Genomic DNA, 26,493 nt, shown 5'->3' with positions numbered 1-26,493 from the left:
ACTGAAGGTAGAGAAAATTAGCACTATTAACCTTTTCTCCCTAATTTTACAACTGTACAAAGTTGTAGTCAAGCACCAGAAAGACAAGCTACACTGAGTGCTATTCAGTCCCTTTCCAAATGTGATGCCCTATTAGATTTTTGCTCTGAAGCGTCCATTTTATCAGATAAGCCCATTTTTAAGTTAGCCATAGCAGAACACAATAATTTTTAATTCAAAAAACTATGAACAAAATTACTTCTGCACTCATCTCCACCTAAATGCTGATAATCCTTAAGACATTTAGAAATGTAAACGAAACTACATATTCTGGATAGGTGAGATAGCCAGTTTTTCTTATAGCCAGTTTTTCTTTCAATAGTGGCAAAAATATGCACCTTGCCAGGTGCCAGTGTCTTATGCCTGTAGTCCTAACTACTCAGAAGGCTGAGATCTGAGGATCATAGTTCAAAGTCAGCCTCGGTATAAAATCCGTGAAGACTTTTTTTTTTTTTGGCCAGTCCTGGGCTTAGACTCAGGGCCTGAGCACTGTCCCTGGCTTCTTTTTGCTCAAGGTTAGCACTCTGCCACACTTGAGCCACAGCGCCCCTTCTGGCCGTTTTCTATATATGTGGTGCTGGGGAATTGAACCCAGGGCTTCATGTATAGGAGGCAAGCACTCTTGCCACTAGGCCATATCCCCAGCCCCCGTGAAGACTCTTATCTCCAACTAACTACAAAAGGCTGGAAGTGGAGCTGTGGCTCAAGTGAGAGAGCACTAGAGCCTTGAGCACAAAATTTAAAGGACAATGTTCAAGCTCAATACCAAAAATAAATAAAGGCAACTCATGAGAATTTTCTATAACTGAATCTTTTTCCCAGGTACTATTTATGATGTAAAGTGAGTCTCAAAACTCTAATTTACATAATTCAAATCATTTCTTTCATTTAGAGTCAAATCTTTTAAGTCTATAAGATCAAGCCAGAGGCTGGGAATATGGCCTAGTGGCAAGAGTGCTTGCCTCGTATACATGAAGCCCTGTGTTCCATTCCCCAGCACCACATATATAGAAAATGGACAGAAGTGGCACTGTGGCTCAAGTAAAAGAGTGCTAGCCTTGAACAAAAGGAAGCCAGATACAGTGCTCAGGCCCTGAGTTCAAGGCCCAGAACTGGCCAAAAAAAGAGAGAAAAATCAAGCCAATCTACTTTTTTCAACAAGTAGTTCATAAAACCTATCCAAGTTAGGTTTTACTTGCTCTTTCAAGTATTCAGAGGCACCCTACCTGAGATAACAGTGGAAATAGGATTGTATATATGCAGAGATATGTTGAATTTTGTGATTCACTAGAGTTAAAAGGAAAAGTTAAGCACTGGGAACAAATAAGGTATTTTCATTTCATATAAAGTTTAAAGATTTGGAACATAACTAAAAGGAAAATATAAAATATAGCAAACCTTAACTAAACATTTTATAAACTGTTAAAGTAACTGAAATTATCACCATAAATCAATTAAAAATTTTGGCATGCCCATTTATTCAACAGAATTGGGTAACTACCATTAAATGCACCATACAGGAATGTCCATTTTTTAAAAAAAGCAAAGCATTGTGTATTTAAAAAAATACTATGGTCTTATTAAATCCTTGATTCAGAAGGCACTTTAGAAAACTTTCAGTGAACGTTATTAACATCATCACCATATAGTACTGAAGAAATATTTGTACCATATACAAATAATTTCCAGTACTATGCAAGAAAACCTTTAGTTTTTTTCTTTTATACATTTAAAATAAAATGAGTACTAATGCAGTTTTTACAAATATTGTTTATTTTAATGAGGCTGGTACAGACAGTGTCCATTTAAAACCCATGTCCCAGACCAAAAAGTACAAATAAAATCAAAAGGAGCAGTGTTCTGTTGTATACACTTCTTCACCAACAACTTTATTAACTTCTAATGAAAATTAGAACTTTTCTGGGTTCTTCTGACAAGATTTTTTTTTTTAAATCTTAAAACACTTTCTCTTCAGTGAAGCCATCTTTGGAGTTAAGCATCACTCTTACCACGTCTGCCAGCTTGATTCCAATCCTGATATATTCCTCTTCTTTTGGTCCAAACCCTCAGACTTTAAAAAGTAGCTTCAAGTTAAGGAAAGGTCATTTTCCTACAGTTCAGTTCTATGAAAAACTTCCATCTACCACTGAAAGTCATAGTCCAGGAGTGAGGCAATCACATGCTAGAACTTCAGGGCCAATTGGAAAGTCTTTGTGAACACTCGCATTGGTCGATCTTACCTAAAATTGCAGTCCTGAAAAGTGGCCTCTCTGTGCACATACGTCATTTTTTTAAATGAGAGGGCAATGTGAAGGGGGCTGAGGTTTGATCACCAAAATTCAGCACAATGAAAACAAATGATAATGAATAATGAGCACTAGAATTCAAATTAACAGATGTTTTAAAGAGATGGAGTGCCAGTATTCAGTTCCATTTTGAACACCACATTACAAAAGAACTATTTTTAAAAATAAAAAAGGATTGAGGCAAAAGAAAAAGAAAATAAAAAGAATATCTAAACCGCTGAATGACCCCCCGTTTGTTCCTGATAAACTTCAATCACATCTTCTTCCTCCATTCCCAGCTGTAAGAGGAGAAAAATGTTAGTAATAGAATATAAATGCACTATTTTAAAATTAGCTGTAATTATGTGGCCACCATTTTAAAGTGCAAGTGGCAACAACAGTGCTCTACAGTTAACTGCACTCTATGAATCCTATTTTCTTTGATCTAAAGAACCTACAAGGGCTGGGGATATCACTTAGTGATTTACCTGCCATGTCCAGGGCTCTAGGTTCAAACACCCTTACCTCCAACACCAGAAACAGAATAACCATAGAATTATGTCCTCCTTCTGATTCAGATTATCCAAGCCATTTTACTCTCCTATGTCAATTTCATTTCCCAAACGATTCACTATATAAAACCAAAGTGCTAACAGGATGTCAGTGGCTCACACCTGTAATCCTAGCTTCACAAGAAGCTGAGATCCAGGGAGCTGCATTCTGAATGAAGCTAGCTAGCCCAGACAGAAAAGGACTTCCTGTCCAAAAGACTCTGGTTCCAAAATAACCAGCAAAAAACCCAGGCTGGAGGAGTGAATCAAGTGGAAGAGTGCCATCTAAGCAAGTTTGAAGCGATGAATTCAAATCTAGCACAAGCTAAAAAGAAAACAGATAAAAACTAAAACTACTGGGGTTAGGAATTTAGCTCATTGGAAAAGCACTTCCCTAGTAAGTGCAAGGCCTTGAATTTAGTCTCCAGTATCTGGAGCACAGGTTAACTTAGTATATCACATATGTGTATATGTGTATATCACATAGTCTGGGTAAACGGTACAAAGAAATAAAATTCCAAACATTCAAATCAGGAAGACAGCATGTGTTTTCAAACTTTAATACAAACTTTAATAAGTATTTGAGCTGGGGCACAGCTCACACTTATGATCTTAACAACTCAGGAGGCTGAGATGTGAGGATCAAGGTTCAAAGGGTTCAAAGACAGTATGGGCAAGAAAGTCTGAGACTCATCTCCTATTAACCTGCAAAAAGCTGAAGTGGCACTGTGGCTCAAGTGATAAAGTGCTAGTCTTTCTTTTTTTTTGCAGTCCTGGGCTTGAACTCAGGGCCTGGGCACTGTCACTGAGCTGATTTTGCTCAAGGCTAGCACTCTACCTCTTGAGCCACAGTGCCACTTCCGGCTTTTTCTGTGTATGGGGTGCTAAGGAATGGAACCCAGGGCTTCACGCATATTAGGCAAGCATTCTATTACCACTAAGCCACCCACTTTCCCAGCCCCAAAGTGCTAGTCTTGAACAAAAAAAATAAGGGCCCAGGCTCTGAGTTCAAGTTCCAGGACCAGCAACAACAATAACAAAAGTACATCAGTAGAAACATGAGAACAGTAGCACCAGGAAGTTGCTCTTGAAATACTTTTTCCCAGTGCCTCAAAATTTCCCTGAAAAGTAAATGTGCTAAATTAAACTCAAGATAAAGTAGCAATAATATGTATTAAATATCTAAGATAGGCCAGAGATTATGCCAAATTACGGCAAGGAATGTACAAGGTGAGTTTGAAGCATCTTATTGTGACAGACAGTAAAAGAAAGTGATGAAATGTGGCCACTGGTGGCACATGTCTGAAATCCTAGCTACTCAGAAGGCTGAGATGTGAGAATCACAGTTCAAAGCCAGCAGGGTAGGCAAGTCCAGGAAACACTTATCTCAACTAAAAAACTGGAAGTGGAATTATAGCTCAAAAGTGGTAGAGCGCTGGCCTTGAGCAAAAAGAGATCAGGGGCAGTGTCCAGGCCCCATGACCAAAATTAAGAAAAAAAAAAGTGACAGATATTAATGAAAGAATCACAAAAGAATATCTACGAAGTTTCCAAGTATATGCCTATGCATAATTCGATTATAACAAAAACTGAGTGATCTAAATTAACATCACCATCTGGGTACCAGTGGCACACACCTGGAATCCTAGCTCTTAAAGAGGCTGAGATCTAAGGATCCAGATTCACAGCCAGCCTCACCCAGGCAGGAAAGACAATCTTATTTCTACTTAAGCATCAAAAGCTGGAAGTGAAGCTGGGCTCAAGTATAAGAGTGTTAGCCTTGAGCACAAAAGCTCAGGAACAGCACCCAAAACCTGAGTTCAAGCCCCAGGACTGGCATAAAAATAAATTATTTAACATAACCTAGCCAGTGGTATTAAAAGCCAGAAAAGTGAAGCTGTGGCTCAAGTGCTAGGGCACTAACCATGAACCGAAAAACTCAGGAAATTAAAGCCCCAGGACCAGCACAATAAATATTACTATCATCAATAAGGGACTTCATGTGCTACAAATTATTATACCCTGAGATAAGTCCTATGTGTTGTAGCCAAAACTACAGCTTGTGTCAAGGTATGAGGAAAAAGACAATCCCAAAGTATAAGAAACTCAAAAAATTGGTTCACAGTCTTCAAAAAATATCAATTTCTGGAGCTGGGAATGTGGCTTAGTGGTAGAGTGCTTGCCTACCATGCATGAAGCCCTGAGTTCGATTCATCAGCACCAACCACATAAACAGAAAAAGCTGGAAGTGGTGCTGTGGTTCAAGAGGTAGAGTGCAAGCCTCGAGCAAAAGAAGCTCAAGGACAGTGCCCAGGCCCTGAGCTCAAGCCCCAGGACTGGCAAAAAATAAATAAATAAATAAAATAATAAATTTCAGGAAAGACAAGGCTAATAAACTATTAAAAGTTAAATCATGGGGCTGGGGATATAGCCTAGTGGCAAGAGTGCCTGCCTCGGATACACGAGGCCCTAGGTTCGATTCCCCAGCACCACATACACAGAAAACGGCCAGAAGCGGCGCTGTGGCTCAAGTGGCAGAGTGCTAGCCTTGAGTGGGAAGAAGCCAGGGACAGTGCTCAGGCCCTGAGTCCAAGGCCCAGGACTGGCAAAAAAAAAAAAAAAGTTAAATCATGGGCTGGGAATGTGGCTTAACAGTAGAGTGCTTGCCTAATATGCATGATATCCTGGTTTTGATTCCTTAGTACCACATAAACAGAAAAAGCCAGAAATGGCGCTGTGGCTCAAGTGGTAGAGTGCTAGCTTGAGCAAAAGAAGACAGGGACAGTGCTCAGGCACTAAGTCCCAAGCCCCAGGACTGGCAAAAAAACAACAAAACAAAACAAAAGTTAAATCGTGAAACCCTGAGTTGAGTCCCCAAGTCTTAGTATTACCAAAAAAGAAAAAAGATAAACGCACAAAGATATTTTAAGCTGAAGCTTGTAGCTCACACCTACAATGCTAACTACTCAGGAAGCTGAGATCTGAGGACTGAGATTCAAAGCTAACTCAAGCCAAAAGTCCATGAGATTCTTATCTCCAATTAATTGTCAAAAAGCCAGAAGTAGAGGTATGATCACCAGCTTTGAGTGAAAAAGCCAAGGGAGAGTGTGAAGCCCTCAGCTCAAGAGCCATACACAAAAAAAAATTGTTTTTAAAGACATTTGGGCTGGACCCTGGTGGCTCACACCTGTAACTCTAGCTAATCGGGGGGCTGAGATCTGAGGATCACAGTTCAAAGCCAGCCTAGGCAAGGCAGGAAGGTCCACAAGTTTTTATCTCCAATTAACCATCAGAAAACCAGAAGCGGCTCTGTGGCTCAAAGTAGTAGGAAGAGCTCAGGGACAGCACCCAGGCCCAGAGTTCAAGCCTCATGACTGACCAAAAAAGACATTTGGCTCTGATAAGTGATGCATCACTTCAATCAATGAATATGCAAGGATATTTTGTACCTGTGAACCAAATTGTTGAACAGACAATTTGTTCATTTCTTTTGGCCAGATGCAGTGGTTCATGCCTATAATCTTAGCTTAGGAGATGGGATAAGAGATCAAAAAGCTCTAAGTTTCAGGTCAGACTAAACAAAAAGTTAACAAGCACCAGGTAGGTGCTGGTGGCTCACACTGTAATCCTATATACTCAGCAGGATGAGATTTGAGGACTGCAGTTCAAAGCCGGCCCTGGCAGGAAAGTCTATGTGACTCTTATCTCCAATTAACCACCACAAAACCAAAAGTGGAACTGTGGCTCAAAGTAGTACTAGCCTTGAGCAAAAAGTTTAGGGACAGCACTCAGGCCCTGAGTTCAAGCCCTAGGACTGCAGATTATAGATTAGACAGACAGACAGACAGATGGACATGGCAGAGTGGCACAACTGATAGTTCCTACCTAGCAAATACAAGGCCCTGCATTCAAACCCCAGCATACTCCCAAAAATATATGTACATTTATGCATTCATGTGTCACACACATTTTTTCTGTAATATTGGTGAAAAAAAACAGGACTTTCTGTGTGATAAGCACATGCTTCATCATTGAGCTACAATCCCAACACCTTTCTTTCCTTCTTTTTTGGCCAGTCCTGGGGCTTGAACTCAGGGCCTGAGCACTGTCCCTGGCTTTGTTTTGCTCAAGGCTAGCACTCTGCCAACTTGAGCCACAGCGCCACTTCTGGCCTTTTCTATATATGTGGTACTGAAGAAGCGAACCTAGGGCCTCATGTATACAAGGCAAGCACTCTTACCACTAGGCTATATTCCCAGCCCCCTTTATTTCTTTTTTTTTTTTTGGCCAGTCCTGGGGCTTGGACTCAGGGCCTGAGCACTGTCCCTGGCTTCTTTTTGCTCAAGGCTAGCACTCTGCCACTCTGAGCCACAGCGCCATTTCTGGCCATTTTCTGTATATGTGGTGCTGGAGAATTGAACCCAGGGCCTCATGTATAGAAGGCAAGCACTCTTGCCACTAGGCCATATCCCCAGCCCCTATTTCTTTTTTTAACTTAAAACTTTTAATTCAGCAGGCACTGTTGGCTCACATCTGTCTAAATACTCAGGAGGCTGAGATCTGAGGATCACAGTTCGAAGCCAACCCAAGAAGGAAAGTCTGGGAGACTCATTTCCAATTAACCACTAGAAAACTGGAAGTAATGCTGTAGCTCAAGTGGCAGAGTGCTAGCCTTGGGCAAAGCTGCTCAGGCACAGTGTCCAGACCCAAAATTCAAGCCCCACAACCAACCAAAAAAAAAAAAAAATTAATTAAGAGGCTACTCACTTCTTTTGGAGTATGATTATCAGCAATTCTCTGACCTTCAAAGAGAAACCTGAGTGAATTCATTGGAACTCCCTGAAAAGAAATAAACAAATAAATGTAAATCTTAAATTCATATGGAGCAACCAAGAGACCATAATATTAAAAAAAAAAAAGACTAATCCAGGTACCAGTGGCTTCACTTTTATAATCCTGTCTATTCAAAAGGTTGAAATCTGAGGGTCACAGATAGAAGCCAGCCTGGGCTGGAAAGTAAGAGACTCTTATCTCCAATTAAACATCCAAAAGCCAGAAGTGTTTTTTTTTCTCTTTTCTTAAATGGCAGTACCAGAACTTGAACCTAGCTAGGGCTTTTCACTCTTGCTCTGCTTTCTGGCTCGTAACAGTGGCTCTACTACTTAAGCCACATGCCCACTTCTGGCTTTTTGCTGGTTAACTGGAAATGAGAGTCTTGAGGATTCTTCTGCCCAGGCTGGCTTTGAACCACTATCCTTAGATCTCAGTTTCTTGAGTACCTTCATGCATGCTAGGCAAGCACTTGACCACTAAGCCACATTTCCAGGCCCACAAACCTGTCTTTGACAGTATGATTCTTTGAGTTTCTTGAGATGTGTTGTCATTTTCACTTTGAAGTGAATCTCACTGCTATCCTAAAGAGATAAAAGAAAAACTATTATTTCTCTTTGTATAAATTATTTACATTGTGTAAAGCAATTTACTTAATTATCTATATTACATGTATACTACAGAAACATTAACCATGTCACATTTTTCCACTAAAATATTCCTTTATCATTAACAGAATTCATCAAAACACTCAAATTATCCTCATAGGTGCTTTTTATCTACCTATTATAAAATAAGCCTTTTTATTTACCTATTATAAAAAAAGCTTAATAAAACAAAGATAATCAGTCTTTGAAGCTAAAATTATCATATAAGTATAAGCTGAGCCACTGTAATTCTGGCTACTCAGGAGACCAGTATCTGAGGATCACAGTTCAAAGCCAGCCCAGAGAGGAAAATCTCAGAGACTACCTCCAAGTGACCACTAAAAAACTGGAAGTACAGCTGTGGTTCAAGTGGTAAAGCACTAGCCTTGAACAATAAAAGCTCAGGCACAGCACCCAAGCCTTGAGTTCAAGTCCTAGAACCAGCATACACACACAAAAATAAATTATCAGTATAAGTTTTTATATTAAAGAATGAATTTCTTCGGGCTGGGAATAAGTCCTACAGGTAAAGTGCTCACCTTGTATATATGAAACCCTGGGTTTGATTCCTCAGCACCACATATAGAAAAAAGCGCCAGAAGTGGTGCTGTGGCTCAAGTGGTAGAGTGCCAGCCTTGAGCAAAAAGAAGCCAGGGGCAGTGCTCAGGCTCTAAGTTCAAGCCCTTGGACTGGCAAAAAACAAAACAACAACAACAAAAAAAGGATGCATTTCTTCAAAATTAAACTTCTAATAGCAACTCAAAACAAGTGAACCCCTCCTATCAAAAAGGCACAGAAAATGGTTAAACTTAAGCAAATGACACATATCATAAAATAATAGATCCAAAGGAATTAATAAGACACAGACAAACATCTAGAGAAATGAGATGCCAGAAGAGAAAAGGACTGGAGAAAAGAAAAGGATTGATTCACAAATGCCAATCAAGAACAGAGTTCTATTTGGAAAAATTAAGGTAATCTAAAGCAAAGAACATAAAGTAATGTCAAGCCAGGTGCCAGAGGCTCACGCCTATAATCCTAGCTACTGAGGCTGAGATCTGAGGATAGTGGTTCAAAGCCAACCCAGGCAGGAAAGACTGGATGTAAAACTGAGACTCATCTCCAAGCCTTGAGCTGAAGAGTTAAGGAACAGCACCCAGGCTCAGAGTTCAAGCCTCACAACCACCACCAACAACAACCAAAAAACCAATATCAGCCTCCTCTTCCTTCAACAGATGCATTATGGTAAAGATACAATTTTTAAAATAACTTGTCTTAACCATATTTTTTTACTTTTGTTCATACCATAGAGACTAATTATGGAGAAGAGGGGGAGAGGGAAGAAACTCACCTGTCCAATGACTTTGAGTTTAATGTATTCTCCCTCCTTCTTATCCCCCAAGTCCTCGGTTGAAGGTTTTGCCTCCTGAAAGAAATTTCAAGATATAAGGTGCTAAATGATATCTTAATTACTTATGAGCACCTATTTAGAGTATAGAATCTGCACCTGCGAATACAGAAATTATTTCTTTCTCTGCAAAATAGTCCTAAGTCAATTACTTTCCCAAATCCAGGTTCACTAAAAATCTAGAAGAGGTCTTTTTTATCATCATACTCAAAGTGATGGTCTAAAACTTTACTATGCATCAAAGACACCCAAAGCATCTGTTAAAAACAGTTGGGGGCTGGGAATGTAGCTTAGTGGCAGGATGTTTACCTACCATGAATGAGGCCCTGGGTTCGATTCCTCAGTACCACATAAACAAAAACGAATAAATAAAAAATTAAAAAAAAAACAACAACAGTTGGCTAGGAGTAGGCAGCTTACCCCTGTAATCCTTGCTACTCAAAAGGCTGAGATCTAAAGATTGCAATTCAAAGCCAGCAAAGGCAGGAAAAGTCTAAGACTCATCTCAAATTTATCACAAAATGCTGGAACTGGAGCTGTGGCAAGTGGCAGAGCACTAGCTTTGACAAAATAGAGCTCAGGGACAGCACTCTAGAGCCCTAAATTCAAGCCCCATAATTGCATCAATAAACACCAGCCTGGAGGCATAGCCCAAATGGTAGAACAGCTATCCAAGCAAGGCAAGTTCAAACCTGAGTGAGGTATTTGAGGGAGGACAGTTTGAGCATGTTTCTAACAAATTATTGGATGATGATGCTGCTTGCTGGACATAGGAACCAACTTAGAAACTGCTCTACAATCAACTCCTCTTAACTACACAGAGTTCATCCTCCATAAATTCATGGTCAAACATTCCAAATCCAACACTCACAGCCTATCCTGAAGCATTTATCCCAATTAAAAAATGCTTACTAAGGTATGTAAATCAACTATACAGCAGAAGCAAAGATAATTTAGAAAAATCAAAGTATAGACTTAATGTATATTACAGTTGACTCAGTTTTACATCTAGTATTTTAGACAATTTTAGTATTTCAAACCTGAAACATTAATATACAAGTCTGAAGATAAGGCCTGGGGGCCAGGAATGTGGCTTAGCGGTAGAGTGCTTGCCTTGAGCAAAAGGAAGCCAGGGATAGTGCTCATGCTCTGAGTTCAAGCCCCAGGACTGGCAAAAAAAAAAAAAGATAAGGTCTGGTGGAAAACAAAATCAGGTGAAATGGACTCGAATTTGAAAGGTGAGTAACAAAAAGTAGGAGGTGGGGGCTGGGGATATGGCCTAGTGGCTTGCCTCGTATACATGAGGCCCTGGGTTCGATTCCCCAGCACCACATATACAGAAAACGGCCAGAAGTGGCGCTGTGGCTCAAGTGGCAGAGTGCTAGCCTTGAGCAAAAGGAAGCCAGGGACAGTGCTCAGGCCCTGAGTCCAAGGCCCAGGACTGGCAAAAAAAAAAAAAAAAAAATTGGAGGTGGGCATCGGTAACTTATGCCTGTATTCCTTGCTAGGATTACAGGTATGAGATACCAGCACCCACCTTACCACTAACTTTGAACACAAGGATTCGGTTGAATTGGACTTCCCTTCCCCTCTCTCTTCTGTGATAACTGGGACATGAATTCAAGCCCTTGTACTTTCAGGATGGCAACCTACCATGAACTGGACTCTCCCTTTATCCTTAAATTATCTCAACAACATCTATTTCATTCTTTCATCAATTTGCATCAACTGATAAACTGAAGTACTGTATTACAAAAAAAAAAATCAGAGGGCTGGGAATGTGGCTCAGTGGTAGAGTGCATGTTTAGCGTGCATGAATCCCTGGGTTCGATTCCTCAGTACCCACATAACAGAAAAAAACAGAACTGGCTCTGTGGCTCAAAGTGGTAGAATGCTAGTTTCTCAAGGACAGTGTCCATGCCCAGTTCAAGCCCCAGGACTGGCAAAAAAAAAAAAAAAAAAAAAAAAAAAAAAAAATCAGCAGGACACGGGTGGCTCTCACCTCCTGGCTACTCAGGAGGCTGAGATCTGAGGATCACAGCTGGAAACCAGCCCAGGCAGGAAAGTCCTTGGAACTCTTATCTCCAACTACCAGAAAACAAGTGGAGCTGTAGGTCAAAGTGGTACAGCACTAGCCTGGAACAGAACTGCGGACAGCGCTCAGACCCTGAGTTCAAGCCCCATGACCAACAACAACAAAATTACTATTTGCTCTCCCTACTTTTACCCTCAAAACCTCTATACACTGGTTTAAGCCTCACCATTACACTCCACATTGACCTCACCAACAGTTACTATCTGGTCTCCTTAAAGCTCAATTCAGTGGACATTTTCAAATCTATCTGGCTTCCAAAATTCTACTGTCTCTTCATCTTGTCATGTTCATAAAGGCTAGTCTTTCTCAGAATTAAAGCCCTTAGGGGCTGGGAATGTGGCTTAAGGGTAGAGTGCTTGCCTAGCATGCACAAAGCCCTGGGTTCGAATCCTCAGTACCACATCAACAGAAAAAGCCAGAAGTGGTGTTGTGGTTCAAGAAGTAGAGTGCTAGCTTGAGCAAAAGAAGCCAGGGACAGTGCCCAGGCCCTGCTTGAGTCCAAGCTCCAGGACTGGCAAAAAACAAAAACAAAAAACAACGAATTAATGGTCTTAGATCTTCTGCTCTTTACTGTACCTCTCAAATATTAATTACAGGCCACGTTCCAACATGTCTCACGCATGTAATCCTAGCTACACAAGAGGCTGAGATCTGAGGAACACGTTTCAAAGCCAACCTGGGCAGGAAAATCTTTTGAGACTCTTATCTCCAATTAACCACCAGAAAACCAAAAGTGGCACTGTGGCTTAAGTGGTAAAATGGTGAAGAGCTCAGGGACAGAGTTCAAGCCCCACATCTGGATATGGGAGTAGAGAAATTATATATATATATATACACACACACACACACACACACACACACATATACATACATATATATGTATATGTAGCGATCATTCTCTCCAACCTGACAACTTTACTGGTTTTTTTCCCCTCATTTCTTTTTTTTTGTAATTTATTAAAGAAAAAAAAATTTTTTTTTTGCCAGTCCTAGGGCGTAGGACTCAGGGCCTGAGCACTGTCCCTGGCTTCTCTTTGCTCAAGGCTAGCACTCTACCACTTGAGCCACAGTGCCACTTCTGGCCATTTTCTATATATGTGGTGCTGGGGAATCGAACCCAGGGCTTCATGTATATGAGGCGAACACTCTTGCCACTAGGCTATAGAAAAAATTTTTTGACAAGGTATTGTGCAAAAAGGGTACAGTTACATAGTAGGGCAGTGTGTACATTTCTTGTGATATCTTACACCTGTCTTTCTTTCCCAACTTTACTGTTTAATACTCAAACAAGTGCCAGGGCTAATGTCCCTTTTGGGTATCTTAATATGAAAATGTCCAAAACTGAACAGAAAACCTAACTCTTCTATAAGTTTTTTTTTTTTTTTTTTTCTTCTATAAGTTTTAACATCTTTCTGAAAGCCAAAATTAAAACTAACTACAGAACTTGGGCTCAATGCATAAAATGTATGTATGCTTAGTATGTTCAATCCCCAGCTTAGTGTGGATTAGTATGTATGCTTGTATGGATTCAATCCCCAGCACTAAAAACAAAACAAAAAATATATTTTTTAAGCCTATTAACTCCCAATTACAATAAATGTCCTGTTTACATAACAAGCATTCAGCTGCCAACAACAGAGGCTTGGGGGCATCTTTGGCTTCTGTTTCCCTCAAACTATTTTTCACTTTTTTCTTTTCTTCTTGCTGGTCCTGGGACTTGAACTCAGGGCCTGGACACTGTCCCCGAGTTTTATTGCTCAAGGATAGCACTCGCAACTTTTTTTGGTGCTATTGGAAGTAGTCTCTCTCAGACTTTCCTGTCCTGGCTGGTTTTGAACCACAATCCTCAAATCTCAGCCTCCTGAGTAGTACAGGTATGAGCCACGGGCATTTGGCTCTCTTAAACTTCTTGGGTTTTTTTTTTTTTTATATTTTGTTTTGGTCAGTCATGGGGCTTGAACTCTGGGCCTGGGCACAGTCCCTGAACTCTAGCACTTTACCATTTAAACCACAGTGCTACTTCTGGTTTTCTGGTGGTTAATTGGAGATAAGAGTCTCACGGACTCTCATGGCTGATCTGATCCTCAGATCTCAGACTTCTGAGTAACTAGAATTACAGGCATGAGCCTGCCCAGTTCATAAACTTTTTTTGGCCAGTCCTGGGCCTTGGACTTCAGGGCCTGAGCACCCTACCCTCCCTGGCTTCTTCCGGCTCAAGGCTAGCACTCTGCCACCTGAGCCACGGCGCCCCTTCTGGCCGTTTTCCATATATGTGGTGCTGGGGAATCGAACCGAGAGCTTCATGTGTAGGAGGCAAGCACTCTTACCACTAGGCCATATTCCCAGCCCCTTAACCTTCTTAATCATTCATCATTCTAACAATCCTTAGTGGCTATCATGCACATCCCATTCTGTCTATTCCATTGCCTTACTTCAGGCACTCCTTGATCATTAACTTTACTGGAACAGTTTTAATACTCTTGCTCCTTCAATTAATTCTCCAAACTGCTATCAATACTATGTCTCTACAATCTGATCTGCTTAAAATCTTAAGGATTAAATTCAAACTCCTTTGCTGACAGAGACTGATCTTTCCTATGCTGATTCTTGCCTTGCAATCCATCTTTAATCTCCTATCTCTCCTGTAAGTATTCTATCCTCCAGTCATCATAAACTATTTATAGTTCCTTGAATACACATCCTCTATCTCAATTATCTCTGCTTTCTCAACCTACTCCCTCTTTCAATACCATTCAGACATAACTTCCTGCAGAAAGATATCAGGCAATACTAGGTCATTAAATGTTAAGTGATTTAACAAACTGAAAGCAGTATTTCCAGTATGAAACTACAAAATCTTACTCATGCTTCATGTTTGTACACAATAGCCAGTTTAAGTAAAGATCTTGTGACTGTTGTACACAATAGTTCAAGAAACTATCTTTTCAGTATTTTATTTCATGTCTGGGAACAAGAGATAATTCACTTCAATTTCATAAAAACATGTGAACACTAGGATTTGAAATTTCCAAAGATAAGCTAACACTTTCACTAGCCTCTCCATTTTTTAAAATTTAATTTTATTGTCAAGGTGATGAACAGAAGAATTACAGTTACACACATTTCTTGTCATACTTGTTACCTCCTGCCTCATTTTTCTCCCACCTTCCCTCCCCTCTAATCCCCCCCAAGCCTCTCTATTTTTATGATCCATCATCCCTGAACTAATGATGTCTAGACTTGTTTCTGGAGAAAAGTTAATAGCAAGCTGGTCTCTGGAAAAAAAAAATCCTAGAAATCTAATTTGATATCCTTCAAAAGCAGAAGGATAAGTAAACTCACTCCAGAAACTGAAATAACATATAGCAATGAGATTCTGCAACACATAACTACTATACAGGTTAGTGGACAAACCACCAGATAAGCAAGCACTCTACCACTAAGCCACATTCTCAGCCTTGGCCATGTTTTCTTTAAGATGCTTTTTCAGAATTTTCCCCCTTATTTATACATTCACTGCCTTTTCTGAGCCAAAGAAGACCTTGAAGGAAAGACCTAAAGGAAGGAAGGGTGGAGTTCTGTTCTCTTAGCTCATTGTTCTGAATACCTAGGACCAGTTATTTAAAAGGTTCTACCAAAATTTAATATACATACAAAAAAATACACACAAGGTCTACAGAAATTTTCACAAGTTTAACACATTTGCACAAACTGCACCAAGATACAGGATAAAATGTTGTAGTTGAGTGTGGTGGTACACACAGTAATCCCAGCATTTGGGAGGACAGTTGGAGGGCAGTTTGGGCTACATAGGAGAACCCTATCACATTGCCATTCCACTTTCCTTCTCCCCCCAAAAGGAGGAGAAAAAAATAGAAAAACATAGAAAAATATTGTAATTTTTTTTTTGGTGGGTTGTAGGGCTTGAACCCAGGGCTTCAAGCATGCTAGCCAAGTACTCTACCACTAAGCCACATTCCTAGCCCCCTCAGTACCACATAAACAGAAAAAGCCCCAACGTGGTGCTGTGGCTCAAGTGGCAGAGTGCTAGCCTTGAGCAAAAAAAGAAGCCAGGGACAATGCTCAGGCCCTGAGTCCAAGCCCCAGGACTGGCAAAAAATAAATAAATAAAACAAAATAGTTTTTTTTAAAAAATCACACTGGGAGCTAATGGCTCACACCTGTAATCCTAGCTGCTCCAGAGGCTAAGGTCTGAGGGTCTTGATTCAAAGCCAACCCTGGCAGGAAAGTCCATGAGACTCTTTATCTCCAATTAACCACCAGAAAACCAGAAGTGGCACTACGGCTCGAAGTTGCAGAGCACTAACCTTGAGTGAAAAAGCCTAGGGACAAGCCCCAGGCACTGAGTTGAAGTCCAAGACTGACACCTCCCTAAAATTTTTTTTTTAATTTCCAATAAAAAAATTTGCATTTTTGCAAATATCTTCAATGTCTGGCTCAGTTTTTAAAAAGCAAGCTGGATTTTTTTACATCTGCTTCTACATTTTACTGTGTTGTGGCCTATCAGAGTTAGAAAACTTCATTCAAGCCTGGCGCCTGTAATCCTAGCTACTCAGGAGGCTGAGATCTGAGAACTGTGGTTCAAAGCCAGACAGGGCAGGAAAAGTCCGGAAGTGGCGCTGTGGCTGAAGTGGTAGTTTGCCTTGAGCTGAAGAGCTCAGGGACAGCACCCAGGCCCAGAGTTCAAGCACCACGACCAAAAAACCCCCCAAAACTTCACTCAACATCCACCAAAGAATAAGAGTAGCCAGGCCCAGGTGGCTCACACCTGTAATCCTAGGATTAGACAGACAGATCTGGAGGATCTCAGTCCAAAGCCAGCACAGAAAAATGAGTCTGAAAGATACCATCTCCAAAATAGCCAGCAAAAAGCAGAGCTGAAGGCATGGCTAAGTGGTGGAGCACCAGCCTAACAAGTATGAGGCCCTGAGTTCAAACCTTAAAATGACAAAAATAAAAAAAAGAACCAAAAGAATAATGTCCTAGTATTAAGAGTTAAGGCCTCAAAGATACCCCTGGGGAAAAAAATGTGTCTTTTGTCCCTTATTTAAATATTTCTTTACTTCCTTCTTAATCTGACTTCAAACTGGAGCAAAAATAATTCTACAATTTACTTTTACTATTCTCTCTGTAAATTATTCTATCAGGCTATCATAAACTTCAACATGCTTTCTAGCTATGTTCAAGCATCAAAATACAAGGCTGACAAAGACTAAGCATTTACAGCTGTTCTTTCCTCCCTGGCAACAAAGTAAGTAACTGCCTAGGGAGACACTAATAATGCTATTCTCATGCCAACTTGGGAATTAATCTATATTATTAGTAATAAATCCAAAACCAATCTAGATAGTAAGATTTTAAAATGCATTTTGTAAGCCAATCACCGGTGGCTCATGCCTGTAATCCTAGCTACTTCAGGAGGCTGAAATCTGAGGATCGCAATTCGAAGCCAAAGCAGGTAGAAAAGTCCCTGAGACTGTTATCTTTAATAAACTACACAAAAAAGCCCGGAAGTGGCCCTGTGGGTCAAATGGTAGAACATCTGCCTTGAGCTAAAGCATAAAGCAGCTCAGGAACAGCACCCAGGCCCAGAGTGCAGCCCCAGGGCTAACAAAAAAAAAAAAAGGATTTTGTACAAATCACTTGCTCTCACCAACTGGTACAAAACTGGGTTAAAAGCCAAGGGAATAACTGTGTTAAATTTAAAAGTTCAAGTACATCATGAAATTAAAACGTTTTCTGAATTATCACTAAGTCCAAAAGTACTTTTAAAACCCAAAGTCATCTGAACGAAGACCAGAGCAAAACCTTGAGGATTAAAAACGAGCCACAAAATTGGTTAGTTAGAACAAGATAAAATCTTCAGAGAAAAAAAAAATCAATCACTCCTAATCGAATAATAAATCCAGGCAAAATTCTTGAGACTAACCCTGAAATGGAGCACGTTGCCTTTCACTGGCGGCTTTTTCAAATTATTCTGAAACTGTTCTACAGTTTTCCTACTATTTTCCTCAAAAGCACCAGTCATTTGGAAGTTACTGCTTAGCTAAAATGGCTTTTGTTGCTCTCAACAGTCTTGGTCTAGCTTCCTGAGTATTCTGAGTGCTCTCTTACAACTGGAGAGTCGATGAGCCAATCCCGAGTAAGAAGTGGGAAAGTCCAGAGAAGACAGCGCTGCACCCCCAGATGGAAAAAGGCTACAGAAGAAAGCAGCGGGGGGGGGGGGGGGGGGAGGAGCTGGCCCTAGCAACAAACCGTACTGAAAGAAGCTTTTCCTAAGTTCTCAGCAACATGAGACTGGGTCTCCTTCTGCCCGGACCAAAGAACCAAGAAGTAGAGTGCAGCCACTTCTCAGGGACACAGAGACTCCCAGGCAGAGATTCTCTCCCGTTACATAACTGGGGCCTAAGGCCTTGCTTCTGCAATCAGACCTCTGGAGGAGACGGCCGGGTTCCCGGGGGATTCTCTCAGGAGGTGGAAGCGGGGTTCTGCACCTGGTCCACCCGGGAGAAAAGAAGTGGGACGACGTAAAAAGACTGCGACCAGAAGCGCCCGAGCACTGGGGATGCGCAGCGAGCCCCGAGAGGGGCGGCGCCCGGAGCCCCGCCACAGGCCCGGGAGTCCCCCGGCCCAGCCGGCTCCCCTCCATGCCGGCCCAGCCCCCACCAGCCTCCCCCTCCCCCACCTCACGCTCCCCTCCCCCGCGTCTCCACCAGCCACCACCGGCCCCCCCCACCCGCGCTCGCGCTCGGCCGAGCAGCAGGAGGGCCAGCGGCGCCAGGCCCCGACGACCGCCACCGAGACCTCCGCGCCCAGTACCTGGTCAGACATGGTGACTGTGACTTCACCCGGAGGTCTCTGCACAGCGGCGGCTTCGGGCGGACAGAACCTCGCTCCGGGGTTTACAAATCCGTGTCTTTTCCCCACAGCACAACACCGCGGCTGCAGGGACTTCCGCTTACGCCTTGCGTCACTTCCGCCACACGCACGGGGGCGGGGCGTGCAGGAGAGGTAAAGGGCGGCGGGAAAGCGAGCTGGGGGAGTGGCCTAGAAGCGGCCGGCCGTGAGTAGCGGCTTTGTCGGAGGCTGAGGCAGGGAATTGGGGGCTCCTTCGGCTCCCCCGGGAACCAGAAGCCTCCGCACCTCGGACTGAACTTTCACCACCCAGCCGAGAGGAAAAGGCCTAGGGCCTGGCGTCTGGACGTGGGTAGCCATCCTGGCGGCCTTCTGAACCTAGATACTGCTTTTGTCTCCTCCTAGATTGCTCTTCAACTCTTCCTAAATATTGACACTTACCCAAGAACCAACATTTCTTGTTTACCTGCACCTCCTCCCGGCCAAACAGGTGACCTTGATTGATCGCCACAGCAAAAGCAACAGTGCGACAGTCTTTTTTTTTTTTTTACGGTCGTGGGGCTTGAACTCAGGACTTGGGCGCTATAGCCCTGAGTGTTTTTTGCTCAAGGATAGCGCTTTATGAAGCCACTGCTCCCTTTTGTGGATTCTTGATCCTATAAGTATACACTAATTTTTAAATGCTTAAAAAAAAGTCTTACATTAATAGTTATTTATGCTACAAATTAGAGAGTAAATGTTTTGAATCTTGAGTACATAAAATAACAAGAACTTTTATTTTTAAGCGGGGGTGGTGGAGGGGATGAAGGGAGGGTTTCAAGATTCTGGAGTTTTCAGTCAACGTCCGCGTTCAGCTGTAGGCAGCTCATTGGTCAGCTTTGACTACTAAAGCAAGGCAGCTTTTCAGGAGGCTGGCCCAAGCTTGCCACTAGGTGAGTAGAACACGTCTGCAGCATTTTTAACTTTATAGCTGCTGTGAGTTCTGAGTCCTCATTTATGTCCTTTGTTGACTTTGCAGTGAAAGCACAAGCCCACCACTGACAAAAAGAAATGAGAGATAACCTCACAAATCAGCTTTCAACCCTGGGAGTAATGAGGAAAGAGGACTTAGAGGTTGTAAATATAGAGCTAAAAAAAAAAAAGAGAGACACTAGTAAAAGGGAGGAAATTTCATGTATTTCTGTTAATGGGCAAAAACTTCTCAAAACTCATCCAGAAACTGCTGCCCCTTTTTGCTCCTTTTATTGTTTTTTTTTTGTTTGCTTGTTTGTTTTTGCCAGTCCTGGGGCTACCACTCTACCTCTGAGCCACAGCCACGTCCAGCCTTTTCTGTGTATGTAGTGCTGAGGAATCAAATCCAGAGCTTTGTGCATGCTAGGCAAGCACTTTACCGCTAAGCCACATTCCCAGCCCACCTATTATGGTTCTTTTCAGTGGTCATGTTGGTTTTTGTCCAGTACTATGGCCCCAGCAGTATGTTATCAGCAGGCAGATGGTATTAGGTGGAGCTGGTCTGGGGGTCACTCTGGCATCCATCTTTAAATCCAACCAGTTTCTAGTAGCCCACCAGGTCTACAGGCATCTTGGCCTCAAGGATAAACAAGAATAGGGTAAGAAATTCAGCTAGGTCATCTAGGCATTACCCAGGATAACAATATGGTCCCTATAGAAAAGAGGCTTGCCAGCATCTGATTGTTTTATCCCTCCTTTTGGGTGGCTCCCATTTGTCTCAAGTTCACAAATGAACTAACCTGAATATGTGTGTTTCCCAAGCTATGTCTTATACATGGAAGAAATGGCTACATCTCTTCACAAAGAATATTAAAGGACTGCTCAAATGGTAGTGACTGCCTAACAAACCGTTGCTTAACTTAATCCTATCTACAAAGACCTTGCACATTTCTAAAAAAGTTTTTGAGTCCTCCAGCAGTACATAAGCCATACTTTGCAAACTGATGAGCTAGACAAAGTATGAGCAATATAGGGCTGTGGAGAAGGAACAGATATGACAAGTTCTATACAAGTTCTGTGCAAGCTTAGTTCGGGAAATCAGGGGTGAGAGTGAAACACAGAGGAAAGTGGGGATATATTCACAGAGAGCCTGGGAAGCCATTTAAAGAAATTTGCAGCTCATTCTGAAAGGAAAAGAGCTGTAAGTAGATGGGTAGGGGAAGTATGAAACTATTTGTAAATAGGAACAGGGAGTCGGTGGCTCACAATTGTAATCTTAGCTACTCAGGAAGCTGAAATCTGAGAATCTTGGTTCAAAGCCAACATGAGCAGAAAAGTCTTTAACACTCCATCCAGATAGCTAGCAAAAAGTGGGAATGTGCAAAGCCTTGAGTCCAATCTCTGGTATCAGTACCATCATCAACAACAACAAAAAGGAAGGGCTGGTGGGTCATGCCTATAATCCTAGTTGAAATCCTAGTTGAAATGTGAGGCTTGAGATTCTAAGCCAGCCTGGTCCAGAAAGTCAATGAGATGTTTTTTTTCTGGTCCTGGGGTTTGAACTCAGGGCCTGGGTGCTGTTAATGAAATTCATTTTCTCAAGGCTAATGATCTACCACTTGAGCCACAGTGCAATTTCTGGCTTTTTCTGAGTAGTTTACTGGAGATAAGAGTCTCATGGATTTTTCTTCCTGGGCTAGCTTTGAACCACGATCCTCACATCTTAGCCTCCTGAGTAACTAGGATTACAGGTATGAACCACCAGCACCCAGCTTCCATGGGACTCTTATCTCCAATTAACCACCAAAAACCCCAAGTGGAACTGTGACTTAAGTGGTAGAGTGCTATTCGTGAACAAAAATGCTTAGAGACAGTGCCTAAGCCCTCAGTGTAGGTCCCAGGACTGGTACAAGAAGGCCTATAGTAGGTTGGCCTATAATAGGAAGCACATTATTACTCTAGAAGATAAACAACAGTGAGAATTGGATCAATAGTAGTAAAGATGGAAATGGAGATGACATCACTAGCACATTTTGGCAGTTAATTAGGTTATAACTTAGAATGTTTAGAAAAACTTGGAAACTTTTTATTTTTTTATCAGTTGTAGGTTTGAACTCAGGGCCTGGGCTCAAGGCTACGAGCCACAGCACCACTTCTGGTTTTCTAGTAGTTATTTGGAGATAAGAGTCTCACAGACTTTCCTGCACAGGCTAGCTTCAAACCACAATCCTCAGATCTCAGCCTCCTGAGTAGCTAGGATTATGGACATGAGCCACCAGTGCGCATCTAAGAAATATTTTTATTTTTTGGAAGTACATAGTTTTTTAATTCAAAGCCTTATGTTTGGTAGGCAGGCACTCCACCACTGAGCCATATCTGTAGCTCCTTTTTGCACTGGTTATTTTGTAATAGTCTTACTTCCTGCTTAGATGCTTGCCTGGCCAATTATCTGTCTATTTTCGACTTCTTGTTAGCCTTCCTAGAAAAACACCCACATCATAGTACCTAGTTTTCCATTGAGAAGAGGTCTCACAAAGGGAGAGGAAGGGAATAGAGGGAAGCAGAAGGAAGAGAAAGAAAGAATATATACTCATAAAACCTGCTGTGCAAAATTGGAATGTAATGACATTCATATATTTGGGATTTTCCCTTGAAATTAACAGTTTCAATCCATGTAAGAAATTAATGGGTGCTGGATGCAGGTGGCAATGCCTGTAATCCTAGCTACCCAAGAGGCTTAGATATGAGACCTTCAGTTGGAAGCCAGCCCAGGCAGACAAATCTTAAGAGACTCTTTATCTCCAATTAACCAGCAAAAATCAGTTGCTTAGAAAGGCAAAGTCAAAAGCCAGGCACCAACGCCTCATGCCTGTAATCCTAGCTACTCTGTGTTACGGGGTTAGAAATGTTATGGGGTTTGAGAGAGAGGATTTCCCCGTCCCTCCAAGAGTTCACCACTCAGAGACAGTCTCAAGCAAAAAGATGGATTTATTGGGGAAGCAAAAAGCAAACTGACCAGCCAGGGACGCAGCACAAACTCGGGAGCTGAACTGCGACAGTGAAAAGCAGGCTGACCGGCCAGAGACACAATGCATACTCAGGAGCTGACACTGTGACCCCAAGCAGTCCTCAAATTGGGGTTTATAAAGGTAAAAGCGTAGCACAGATGTAGGGGGTTGACGCAGGGGGTAGAGCACACAATAAATTCACAGATGTAGGAGGTTGACACGGGGTAGAGCAAATAACAAGTAAGCCATTTATAAAAGCAGAATTTTGGGGTCAGGTTGACCTAATAACCAAGATGGAATCAACTATTCCCCCCAATATTTCCTACCCATATTTCCCTAATCAAGATGGAGTCAGCTCTACAACACTCTGGAGGCTGAGATCTGAGGATCGAGGTTCAAAGCCAGCCCAGGCAGGGAAGTCCAGGAGATTCTTATCTCCAATTAACCACCAGAAAAACCAGAAGTGGCACTGTGGTTCAAGTAGTAGAGGACTAGCCTTGAGCTGAAGATCTCAGGGACAGTGCCCATGCCCAGAGTTCAAGCACCATGGCCAAAAAAAAAAAAAAAAAAAGAGATAAAATCATGTTCAGTCTGTACTTTTTCCTAATTCGTTCTTTCAACTTCACTAGTTCTCTCTTCTTTTTTTTTTAATTCTTCTTTAAATTTTTTTTTACCTATTATTTATTTATGTGGTACTGAGGAGTCAAACCCAAGGCCTCAAGCATGTTAGGCAAGCACCCTGCCACTAAGCTACATTCCTAGCCCTAGTTCTCTCACATTCATATCTACGTTTTAGCAAGGATTTATCTTAGTATGACAGGATTAAAACGGGTAAAAATGGAAGATAGAAACATTTCCTGCCCATTATATAAGAAATGGAAGTTAAAGACTCCCAAATAACTCAATATGAATTAAAGGCATACTTCACACAATAACATTATAGTCAATGACTGGCTACCCATACAAAGTGGTCCTATAAGATCATAGTGAAGCTGAAAACTTCCTGTTATCTATTGATGCAGTAGCCATTAATGTTGGTCAAGTCTATTACTGTAGCAAAATGCCTGAGATTACCAACTTAAAAAGAGGAAAGTTTGGGGGCTGGGAATGTGGATGGTGGTAGAGTGCTTGCCTAGCATTCATGAAGCCCTGGGTTTGATTCCTCAGCACCACATAAGCAGAAAAGGCCCAGCCTCAAGTGGCACTATGGCTCAAGTGGTAGAGTGCTAGCCTTGAGCAAAAGGAAGCCAGGGACAGTGCTCAAGCCCTGAGTTCAAGCCCCAGGACTGGCCTCCAAAAAAAGATTCTTGTAGACTTTCTTGTCCAAGCTGGATTTGTACCATAACGCTCAGATTTCTCAACCTCCTGAGTAGCTAGGATTACAGGCATGAGCCACTGATGCCCAGCCACAAACTTTAATTTTTATTTTTATTGCTAGTCCTGGGGCTTGAACTCAGCCTGGGCACTGTCCCTGAGCTTTTCTGTGCCCAAGGCTAGGGCTCTACCATTTGAGCTACAGCGCCACTTCTCGCTTTTTCTGTTTATGTGGTACTGATGGACCAAATCCGGGGCTTCATGCATGCTAGACAAGTCCTCTAGCACTAAGCCACATTCCCAGCCACACAAACAATTTTGACCATGAATTTGAATTAGGTATAGGTCAAGGTCACAAGAAACTGATGAAAGAGTGTAATTATATTTTAGCTAGCCAAACATGAGACTTTCTTGAGTTGATTATAGAGCTAGGCAATACAATTCACCCACATCTTCTGTGTTTCCTGAGTAAACTAGCCTCCAGACTTTTTATTTTTTGTTGGTTGTGGGGCTTGAACTCAGGGCCTGATTGTGTCTCTGAGCATTTTTCTTTCAAGGGTAGTGTCTACCACTTTGGACCACAGCTCAACTTCTGGTTTTCTGGAAGTTAATTGGAATTAAGAGTGTCACAGACTCTCCTGCCATGGCTGGTTCCAAACCTCAATCCTTAGATCTCAGCCTCTGAGTAGTTAGGATTACAGATGTGAGCCACCAATGCACAACCAAATTAAAAAATTTTATTGTTATTATGAAGGTGATCTACAGAGGTTACAGTTACATAAGTCAGGTAACCAGTACATTTCTTTTTGGACAATACTACCCTTTCCCTCACTTTCTCCCATTTTCTAGCCTCGAAACTTTTTAGACTGTTCAAACTCTATTCAGGCTGTTTACAAAACTTTTAATTTATTACTATTGTTGTTGTGATTATCATTATTATTACTATTATTATTAATGCTAGGGCTTGAACTCAGGGCCTGGGCACTGTCCCTAGGTTTTGTTTTTTTTTTCTCAAGTCTAGTACTGTACCACTTGAACCACAGTGCTACTTCTGGCTTTTTCTGTTTATGTGGTACTGAGGAATCAAACTCAGGGCTTCATGGATGCTAGGGAAGCACTCTACCACTAAGCCACATTTCTAGCCCTACAGAGCTTTTTAAATGTTTTTTTTGTGTGTGTGAAGGTACTGGGGCTCCAAATCCAAAGCCTTTCATATTAGTCTCCCATATTCTGTTTCTTGTACTTCTCTCCTTGACCTGTTTAAGAAAATACTGATTCTTATTTTTCTTGCACGAGGGAATTTCTAGACAATCGGTGTAATTGGCCAAGATTCAAATCTCAAATCAGAGTCAGTTCTTTAGTATCATTGAGATGATTATGTAAATGACACTGTTCAAGGACTGATTCTGGGAAATGCATTATAAAGCGATTTCTCGCTGAATAAGTAGCTCAATTTAATTTTGGAGAAACAATGCTAAGCAACATAAAAGGAAAATATTTGCTTCCAGTAAGCATTCATTCAGTTAAAGAATTACCTAATTAAGGAGAAAATAGTTTAGTGGTAGAGTGCTTGCCTAGCATGCATGAAACCCTGGGTTCAATTCCTCAGTACCACATAAACAGAAAAAGCTGGAAGTGGCCCTGTGGCTCAAGTGATAGAGAGCTAGCCTTGAGCAAAAAAAGCTCAGGGGCAGTGCCCAGGTCCTGAGTTCAAGCCCCAGAACTTGCAACCCCTCCCCCCCCAAAAAAAAACAAAGACCAAAAGATAATTCACTCTAGCAAATGGCACTATTGCTGAGACTAGACAGAAAAATATTGGATTAATATACTATAAATGTATATATATATATATTTATTTTTTTTTTTGCCAGTCCTGGGCCTTGGACTCAGGGCCTGAGCACTGTCCCTGGCTTCTTTTTGCTCAAGGCTAGCACTCTGCCACTTGAGCCACAGCGCCACTTCTGGCCTTTTCTATATATGTGGTGCTGGGGTATGGAACCCAGGACTTCATGTATTCGAGGCAAGCACTCTTGCCACTAGGCCATATTCCCAGCCCCTATAAATATAGTTCTTCCATCTCATTTTTTAATTCATGTCTCTCCCGATTTTTTTTTTTTTTTTTTGCCTCTCTGGCTGTGATGGATTGTGAATACAGCCAATCTGAACCATGCTTCTCCGCCCCCTAGATTCCCTTATCTCCTTTTGCCGGTTCTGGGGCTTGAACTCGGGTCCTGGCTCTTTTTGCTGGAGGTTAGCGCTCTACCGCTCTGTGCCGCAGCTTTTCTACCGATTTTTGAGTAGTTAATTGGAGATCTAAGGATCGCAGTTCGAAGCCGTCCAGGGCAGGAAAGTCCGTGAGACTCACATTTCCAAAAAACTAATCAGAACACATGCATTTATATACACATATACATCTCGAAGGGTGAGGGGAGCCTTTAAAGCGAAAAGCCGACTCTTCGGCCTTTCCCAGAGTCAAATCTCGGACAGCC

At 41.8% G+C, this 26,493-nt stretch overlaps 1 protein-coding gene across 1 annotated transcript; it reads right to left on the bottom strand.

Annotated features, from left to right (window-relative positions):
- Positions 1-1,791: 1,791 nt before the first annotated feature.
- Sumo1 (small ubiquitin like modifier 1) lies at positions 1,792-18,846 on the bottom strand. Its single transcript, XM_048344948.1, has 5 exons — positions 18,696-18,846; positions 9,704-9,778; positions 8,212-8,289; positions 7,643-7,714; positions 1,792-2,623 (listed from the first exon to the last, which is right to left on the bottom strand). The coding sequence occupies exons 1-5, from the start codon at positions 18,705-18,707 to the stop codon at positions 2,555-2,557; spliced, it is 306 nt and encodes a 101-aa protein (XP_048200905.1). The 5' UTR covers positions 18,708-18,846; the 3' UTR covers positions 1,792-2,554.
- Between the last annotated feature and the right edge of the window lie 7,647 nt (positions 18,847-26,493).

The sequence above is a fragment of the Perognathus longimembris genome, chromosome 4 (assembly GCF_023159225.1).
Source record: "Perognathus longimembris pacificus isolate PPM17 chromosome 4, ASM2315922v1, whole genome shotgun sequence".
NCBI lineage: Eukaryota > Metazoa > Chordata > Mammalia > Rodentia > Heteromyidae > Perognathus > Perognathus longimembris.
Note: the sequence above shows the minus strand (reverse complement) of the source record. Positions and strands in the feature narration are given on the sequence as shown.